At 36.3% G+C, this 9599-nt stretch overlaps 1 protein-coding gene across 3 annotated transcripts in view; it reads left to right on the plus strand.

Annotated features, from left to right (window-relative positions):
- The window catches only part of PDLIM3 (PDZ and LIM domain 3), a 30690-nt gene extending 22066 nt beyond the window's left edge, over positions 1-8624 (plus strand). For all 3 annotated transcript variants that reach the window (XM_034401396.3, XM_034401395.3, XM_034401397.3), the window contains 3 exons: positions 3863-3990; positions 6336-6447; positions 7510-8624. In XM_034401396.3, the coding sequence (XP_034257287.2) occupies positions 3863-3990; positions 6336-6447; positions 7510-7699 (430 nt within the window). In that variant the 3' untranslated portion in view covers positions 7700-8624. The remainder of the gene's footprint in view (positions 1-3862; positions 3991-6335; positions 6448-7509) is intronic.
- Positions 8625-9599: the final 975 nt, after the last annotated feature.

Consider the following 9599-nt stretch of genomic DNA (forward strand, 5'->3'; position numbering starts at 1 on the left):
TGTGTGCTTAGCATACTGCATGAAGAATGCTGCCTATGTGCCAGCTATTTGCTCGTTATTCATTGAAGCTTTTAAGTATAGTTACCCCATGCCACTTTAAAGGCCTTTCCCCATTGTTCATTGAAAGAACACTTCACCCATCTTAAAGTCATCAAAAAAATCATATTATTGGCTATTTTCACTGTCAGGCCCTATCCTGCCTCTGGAGCTTGTGCTATGTATTGGATGTTGGGTATCTTGATTTAGATTGAGCAGAGGCTGTTAAGCAAAGCCACTGATTAAACCCTGGGTCAACTGCCTTCCCTCTTTCTCAATATTGCTCTTGGCATAAACTGTAGCATAAACCATTAAGCAAACCATGGTGAGGAGGAAGAGGAGGAACCAGATGTTGTTGCTTCACACAACTCAAGTTAGCAGAAGCTGTTCCATTTCCCTTACCATCCTTCCCTAACCTGGCAGCGGATCTCCAGGAAAAGGTAGTAGGAGAAGGGAGCTGACTCTGTCAATTCTTTGATCTCATCGAGCATTGCCATACAGGCTTATAATCATAGAAGCTTTTCCAGAAACCAAAATAAAAGAAAATAAAGAAAATAAACAACCAACAGGCACGTGTGGGGTGGAGGTGGCAGTTGTGAGACAGTAAGGAGGAGCTCTTGAGCTGCAGCAAGTAATTTTCCCATGCCTATCAAGCTAGTTGGGCTACTTTTAAACACTGGTTTAACAGTATTCAGAAAGAGTAATCTGTGTTCAAAAGCAGACTGAGAAAAACTGACAAGTGTGATGGGGAGATCATACTTTGAAATGGCAGAAAGAAGGCTGACTCTTTCTTTCTTGCTTCACTTAATAATACATCCCCACAGCTGCTCTTCAGTCTGATCCATGTCTCTGAACCAGGGATCCTGTTGGCTCATCTATGAAAATGGGGTATGAAAAAATCTGATGTTTATACTACCCAAAGCAGGATGGCCTGGAAGACTGTGGCCAGGGACTAGAGAGGAGGGGGCATTCCTGCAGCAATCTCAAGGGCTAGATGATTTCACCCCCTTTATTAATCTTATCTGAACTTCAGACTGCAGATATCTGTCCAAAAATTTGCTTAGCTTCTTGAAAACAAAAATAGTTCAAGAATGCCTGTATCTCATTAGAGAGATCTTAAGTCCAGTTTCAACTCTTTTTATTTTTTTCTATGAGCTATGTCCTATACCAGAAAATGAAAAACCTCAAAGTACATTAAGGAAAATTAATTTCATTGTCATTATGAAAATTGAGTAAGATTGTATCAGTCTATCGTTCATATTTAGATTTATAATTGTAGATGCATTAACATTTTGCCCAGTTTATAATCAGAGAGCTTTACCCATCATTCAAGTTAGGTACAATATAATCCTATGCTTAAAATTGCATTAAGAATTACTCCCAGGTAACTGATTGTTTATAATTATAATTTGCGGCTGCATTCTGTGCTTACTTATATGATAGTGATATTTCTAAATATATATAATATCGTGCTTTCTGTTGATTTCTGTCTTTCTTACTAATCAATTAACAATTTCTGAAAAGCTTTAAACCCTTTTGCTGGATTATTAAAGTTGGTTCTGTCTGGTGTCTATTCATAGAATTTTGTTTAGGAGGAAGGGGAAAACTAATCATGCTTTATGAAACAATATTTTGAAGGTAACACTCATTAAATAAAGGTCATTGGATAATCTTGTTCCTTGAAATAACTTCTGAAGGACCTTGCTTTTTATCAGTGAGTTATCTAGCTCAAGGTTGATTTTATGCTTTTTAAATTGGATGTACTATATTTTATGCTTTTAAATATATATATATATAACTAGCTGTACCCAGCCACGCGTTGCTGTGACGCGATTCAGGCCAGGCGAGGGACGGAGGGTTCCCGCTCGGCGGACCCAGGCAGCCTCGTTGCCGGGTGTTCTTTGGAGGGAGCCCCGAGAGCGGCTGGCGAGGGGGATGGGCAGCAGCAGCGGGCGAGGCTAGTTCATGGGGTGGCCGGGGAAGGGGGAGGTCAGAGCCAGGCTCGGGTGGGCCCCGCCCAGCCCTAGAAGTGCCGGCTGCGAGGGCTTCCCGGCGGGGAGCCGGCTGCCTACCTGCCAAGCCTGGTGGCACAATATGGCCCTCAGGCATCTCTGCATTCCAAATCTGCATTCCAGTTTCTTGGATGCAATATGGAGAGTCTAAATATAAGGAGCAGAAATTTGTTGAACGTAATCAGGGCTGGGAGGCTGCCATGTTGGTTTTACATCCAGCAGATGGCACTGTTTTTCAATGTCAATGTCTTTCAATGTTTTCCAATGTTTTTCATGTTTTTACCTGTCACAGGTGTGACATGTATATAATATAGGTATATAAAAACACACCCGTAGTCGAATGCAACATTGTGTCAAAATTTGAAAGCAATCGGTGAAGAACTTTCAGAGATGTGCGGTTATGTACAAACGGACATTTACATTTTTATTTATATAGATTAGTTGAGTTGTGAAAGTTCTAAAAATAATGCATAAATATTCTTGAAGGCTACATTTATTTAAATTATGTGACACATTTAAATTGCCAACATATAAGGATTCATTGGTTATATTACTAATAAAAAAAGTATCTTGACCCAAGAAGGGAGCCAATTGTCAAGCTAATATGATAGACTTGTTTCATTTTTTGCACGTGTTTCATTGGGGCTTTTCATAACAAACCTGGAATTATGAATGAAATCTTCACTGACTGTATTACAAGTAGCGAAACCTGTTTTTGAAAACCATTCCAGAAAAAAATAGTTTGAAATGCTTTTGTTGTTGGACTTTGTTTTCATTAGACTCAAATGTCAGGATGATATCTTTCTGCTTGGGAATATTTTATGTGTAATAACTAATATTATCCTGAAATTTTCTTTGGAACATAACACAATCAGGAGCTAAACTAAATAGGAACCTATTATGTTTAGAAAGATTACAAGTTTAAAAATTATATACTTTAAACTACTTTTATTTAATGTATGCATTTCTGAAGGCCCAGGAGTTACTCTGTCTTGATTTTCTAGATATATTTGTTGACATCTAATGAATTTCGGGGGACTACTTTATTTTTTGTTTGTTTAAATAAAAATGTGATAATTTGCTATTGCTTCTAATTTTTTATTGTATTGTTACATGTACTGTATTGTATTGTTACATTATACTTATTTTTAGTATAATGATCTTCTTTTTAGTTTACTTTTTAATATCTGTTTTGAGCAAAAAAAAAGCTGTAGTACCAGAGTTTTCCAATGCTCCAGATCAACATATACTAAAAATGTAGAATATACCCTGGGGAACAAATTGCTACCTGTTCCTTTCCCCAAAAATGAATTCTATCTAAACTTTTCAATCTGTATTCATCACAGCTTGTCCTAATACTAACCATATGCAAGGGCAGAACTAAGCTACTGTAGCTCTTTTCTTGTTTTATGAAGCAAGTACAATAAAAATCAAATTGCAGAATAATTTGTAATTAGGAATCTGATCCTAAGAACAATGTAGAAAGTTCTGCCTACTCAAAAGACATTTGAATTCTTGTTCCTCAATGAATTTCAAGTATCAGAAAACATATACGATCAAAAGCATTTTATGGTATGTTGGATATTTTTAACCACCGGAAACTATTTAGAGCCCGTCATTTCGAAGAAAATGTCAAAAGGCCTTCTGTAAACCCAAAACTCTTGGTATAACTGAGATAATTTTTCTGAACTCACACTGTATTAAAATGAATACATAGTGGTGTTCCAAGAGTCATTTTATAGTGTACATGTTAATGTCCTTCTATAACATCCCTTAATGATTATCTTTATTTCATATTTACATGGTCTTTGCAGTGAGCCAGCACCTGCAGTGCCCCAGTCTGATGTTTATAGGATGCTCCATGATGATCCTCAAGGACCCAGCCAACCACGCCAGTCCAGTTCTTTCAAAGTGCTCCAAGACATGGTCTCCGAAGAAGCTGGTTAGTTACTGTATTGTATCTTTCATTATTTAACTTGTAGGGGAGAACATAGAGCAGCTTGCTAAATTTTTTTTTTATTCTGATCAGTACCTATATAGAAGACCATATAAAACCATATTCCTAATGCAAGAAAGCACTCAAGAAAAGGAAGCATTTTTTTTTTTTTTTGACAAATGTATAATAGTTTTTCTATCACGGTGTAACATCACCAAAATATCCATGTATATATACACCAATAATCAGAAAGTAAAAATAGAAAAAAAAATTTTTTTTTAATTTGATTTATATGCCGCCCTTCTCCGGAGACTCAGGGCGGCTTACAATGCGTTAAGCAATAGCCTTCATACTTTTGTATATTTATACAAAGTCAGCTTATTGCCCCCACAATCTGGGTCCTCAATTTACCTACCTTAGAAAGGATGGAAGGCTGAGTGAACCTTGAGCCTGGTGAGATTCGAACTTACAGTAATTGCAGACAGCTGGTATTAATCACAATGCTATCAGTCTGCTGAGCCACCAGGCTCAGATTACAGATTCTTATATACAAATTTACATTTCCAATACTTATTGATTACCATAATTATACCATCATCTATAATTATAATCCAACATTATCCTTTGTCTCTCTCCCATCGTTTCTGGATCCAATCATACCATACAAAAAAAAAAGAAAAGAAAAGGAAGCATAAATAAAATGTGTGATTATATCAATAAAAATATAAATCAGGAGTATTAAGAGAGGCCATTAAAAATAGTATTTTTATGGTACAAAAAGAGAGCAATCCTTTTTATAGAAAGGAATATACTGTTTTAAGTGCACTTCTATACTGTTTAATCAGAAGCATTTACTATACTGCGTTATTTACTATAGTGTGTTTTTAGAAATTTATCTAAGCAATTGGCATGGAATGCATGTATCTTAATCCAGACCCATTAAACTTGGTCTTTTGATATGTTAGCTAACTGTGAGATCAAATTCCTCTTGACACTCACTTATCTTAATTGCAAATTTAATAGTGAATAAGAATAGTAATAGAAAAAAACATTGAACAGGGGCATTCTTAGAAGCAGAAAAAAAAAAACCAAGGTGCAACCATGAAACATGTAAAATAGGACAAAACATTGACTGCATAGTTGCTGCCATCTTGAATTTCTTGATCTCCCCCCTGCATCCACCCCTGACAGTGAATTAAAATCATTTTATTTATATTTTAAAGAACAGTGCAGAAATTACTGATCTTCTGTCAGTGTATTGAGTAATTTAAAAAAATGACTAAGAATTCTGTGATTAAGTTTTCCTACTCTTGGTTATACAGATTAGTATCCCTCTGATTATTTTAAGGATGGAAAGTGATAGTTAAAAGAAAACTTTTGGTCTTTTCCTTTTCTAGAAAATCCCTGTTAGTTCTGCAAGAGGCAAGGATATCTGGAAAAAGCTTCCCAGAAAAAAATTTCATTCTTCTACCAAAATCTTACTTCAGAGACAGGCTTTTGGTAAATGCTATAAAAGGAAATGATGAAATACTGTTTCCTCAGTTACTTCTTTCCTACCTTCAAGGGAGTTGTTTGAACCTGCTGGATGGTAATCCATCATTCTTCCCCCCAAAAGCCCTAGGTGTAGAATAGACATGATGTACAGCAATTGTGTCTTATCTGTATTTTTGTTTGTTTTGTTTCTATTTTTATATCTTCTTTTCAGTCTTGACTCCTGGCTCTCCTGCCTGGACAGGTCTCTGCAGTTCACTTGCCAAGATTTCAGAAGTGATTTGCCATTGCCTACTTCTTGGGGCTAGATAAAATTAGTAGCACAGGGTCACCCATTTGGCTTTGTGTCTAAGGACAAAGAGTTTTTCTTTCATGGTCTCCTAGTTTCTAGCCAGGTACCCTAATCACTATACATCCAGCTACTACCTTATTTGAAGTTATATTTATTGGATGACATAGCCAGAATTCACAGCAATTCTAAGAGAGATTGTTCCAACATCATGGGACTCCCAACATCAGATTGGAGAAAGGAAAGCTCATTAAATCCTAGTAATTTCAACGCAGTTAGCAGTGATGAAAACACCTACATTCCTATGTGAATAAGAAAAAATTATTTGCCCCCTGTAATTATTTGCCCCCTATGTAAATATACATAGATAAACAGATAACTGAATAGTAAAGGAATTAAAAATTGTTGTACATATGCATATTTCATCGGTAAAATATTTGTAAAAAAATGTCTATTATAATGAAAAAATCCTATCATGGGTTGGAAACAAATGTTTATACACTTTAAACTTCTAATGGTAGTTATTTAAAAGTCACCCAAGACTACATATATTGCTTTGTTTTGTTTGCAGAAGGTCGTCCCAGTGGGACAAGGAGTGTAAAAGCACCCATCACAAAGATGGGTGCTGGTGCGGGAAGTGTCCCGAAAGTGCCTTTGTGTGACAAGTGTGGAAATGGCATTGTGTAAGATATTTCATTTTCTTATCATAGATTTGTAACATTGATTTTCAAAAGAGCTTGTTACAACATTTATACAACATTTATAATTTCAAACAAGATTATGTTTATTTGTTTACAATTACATTCATCATTTAATAAATACAGGTAGAATCCTCGATTTACAACAATTGAGCCCAAAATTTCTGTTGCTAAGCAAGATAGTTGTTAAGTGAGTTTTGCCCCATTTTATAACCTTTCTTGCAATAGTTGTTAACTGATTCACTGCAGTTGTTAAGTTAGTAAAACGGTTGTTAAGTGAATCTGCTCCCTCATTGACTTTGCTTGTTGGAAGGTTGAAAAAGATTATCACATAACCCTGGCATGCTACAACTGTCATAAATATATGCCAGTTCCCAAGCATCTGAATTTTAATCATGTGACTGGAATGCTGCAACAGTTGTAAAGGCAGAAAATGGTCATAAGACACTTTTTTTCAGTAATTTTGAATGGTTATTAAATGAATGGTTGTAAGTCAAGGACTACCTGTATTCTATGGTTGAGCCAAACAACGCTCCCAGAATAAACATTTAGTTTTCCCCACTAGATTAAAATGTAAAAAATAGAGCATAAAAGTGAAACAGAACAAAAAGGGAAAAGGAAAAACAAAACCAATGATTCCTGGAAACCTCACAAATGAAATCAAAATGCCATATTATTAATGACTCATTGTATAGGTTTGTTCTAACATACTTTTAAAAGGTTAAAAGAAGAAAGCATGGGGCCTTGCTATAAATAAAGCCCACATGTCCCATATGCACAAACCTTTTTTAATCTTTTTTTTTTAAATGTTTCATTTAACTCCAGTTGGGAATCTAACCAAGCTATGCTTGTAGAATGGCAATCATAGATTAGAACCATGCCCAAGAATATGGTAGAGCTGAAGAAGACTGACGCTCACAATTTATTGACCTTGGGAACTTAAGCAGCAGACTTGTCATTGATTTCTGTGTCCCAGTCTCTGAAAATTGCATTCAGCTGACTTTTTCTTTCTTTCTGTTTTTTCTTTTTTAATTATTCATTTAACAGTGGCACAGTAGTAAAAGCCCGTGACAAGTATAGGCACCCAGAATGTTTCATCTGTTCCGACTGCAATCTCAACCTGAAGCAGAAAGGTTACTTCTTCGTGGAGGGGCAGTTGTACTGTGAAACTCATGCCAGGGCTCGCACAAGGCCCCCAGAGGGTTACGAAGCTGTCACCGTTTACCCCAAGGCTTAACTGTTTGGAGAGACACATGCCTGCATGCATGCCCAGGGCATTCTCAGCTTACAGCAGCTCTAGGGCTAATGGCCTAAATCCAGCAAACTGCTCTTTGCAAGGGGGAGGGAGAAGGAGGATAGGATGGAGGGCTCAGGGAAAAGGATTGGGGGTTTTAGTAGACTATTCTGAGTCTGGAATAGGGGATAGGCTTTTCCAAGATTTTATCACAATGTCTGTCAGGGTAATCTGGTAGAAGTCAACATAACAGCTACATTCTTCCACATGATTTATATTTTTGTTCAGATATTTGCACACACATTACCAAAAAAAGGATCCAATCCATTGATGTTCTCAGCCTCCAAGCCACAAACACAAATCCTTTGTTAAGGACACCTACCTGCTATAAAGACAGCCTACAGCCATATGAGCATTGATTAGTTTTTATATCAGCATCAGTCTCTATGATAAATGTGGTTGCCCGCTCCTATCCACATGCTTACAGGTTTTCATGAGCCATAGTATTACTTACTGCCATTTCTTCCTCAACTTCAAGGCAAAGTATACTGCTGATGCTAGGAAGAAGGAGATGCACCTGAAAGTAGAATATCTAAATGCATAGCCATTAAAACTAGTAGTAGCAAATCAGATAGAGACAGAAATGAAGAAGACTGAGAGCAGTAGGAGAGGGCAACAGTTTCATATTGTCAATGAATGGCTTGCTGCAATAGAAACACAATTTAGTATAAAATAAGCACAGCAAAAAAGCAAGTTCTCTTTTAATCAGCCACAAATCACAAAGCTTCTGGTTTTTTTTTAAGTATTGTCACATTTCCTATCAACTATATTTTTACTTCTGCCAAGTTTTCTCAGCCTGGTGCCTTACAACTCCAATTTTCCCAATCACGAGACAAACTTTCCCATGTTTATTGCTTGGGAAGCAAAAGAGGAAAATAATTCCTAGGCTGAAATAATGTCAGCTATTTGTTTTTATCCCTATTTCCCTTTGCTGCATAAGCAAATCAATAAGGGAAAGATCAACCAGGAAAGCAACAGGCCATTGAATTTATAGCAAAATGGAAATAGGATTACATTTCTGGAATGATGGGTTTCTCTATCTCAGGACAAATGGTTCACATTGCTCTAGTGTTAGGGATCTATATATGTAGAAGGATATAGTTCTGAGTACACATTTTGCTCTTCCTTTGCAACAAACACTATCTGCTCCTCACTGTGGATGAGCAAGCACATGTCCATCCAGGATGCTAGTTGCAACTGAAGCTGGGTCAGGGGCTTTGCTTGTAATGTTCAATAGGAGTGTGCCATTCAAAATTAGGTTTTTAAGAATCTCCTTGGCCACAAACAGGCCCTAAAGTATGTTGATGTAGGTCTTAACATACATTGAAATTATGATGGTTGTTGATTATTAAGAGTTGCAATTCTGTAGATTTGTTTGATTTCTCTGTATAAAGGCAATTAAAAAGCTTTTTTAAAAAATGTTTTCAAGGATGGTTTCTTCTTGCAATATTACCATTAACCATATACAGAATACAAGGTGTATGAGAAATGGTGACATTTATCGCAAACAGGTTTTTTTTTAAAGGGAACACCACAAATTAACAGCAGTTAGCTTCTCTTTGGGACAAAATGATTTCATGTTTTTAGAAGGAAGCTTTCTAAGGTCAAGCAGGTTTGGCCTATGTCTTAAGAAGCTGACAGCAGGAATGTTGATAGGTTTCGGTGACAACAAGTAGTAAGTATTCTTAAATTAAGAATAGCCTACTTTATCTTAAAAAAGAAAAAGGCACGGCAATCCTCCAAGGGAAAACAGTAAATATAGTAAAGAATGTTTTTATTAGGACCAACTTATTATTTTATTCTGATATATGTGGTGTGTTTATGATCAATAATAAAAAAATAT

This window comes from Pantherophis guttatus, chromosome 8, assembly GCF_059756535.1.
Source record: "Pantherophis guttatus breed Tessera chromosome 8, ASM5975653v1, whole genome shotgun sequence".
NCBI classification, from domain to species: Eukaryota; Metazoa; Chordata; class Lepidosauria; order Squamata; family Colubridae; genus Pantherophis; species Pantherophis guttatus.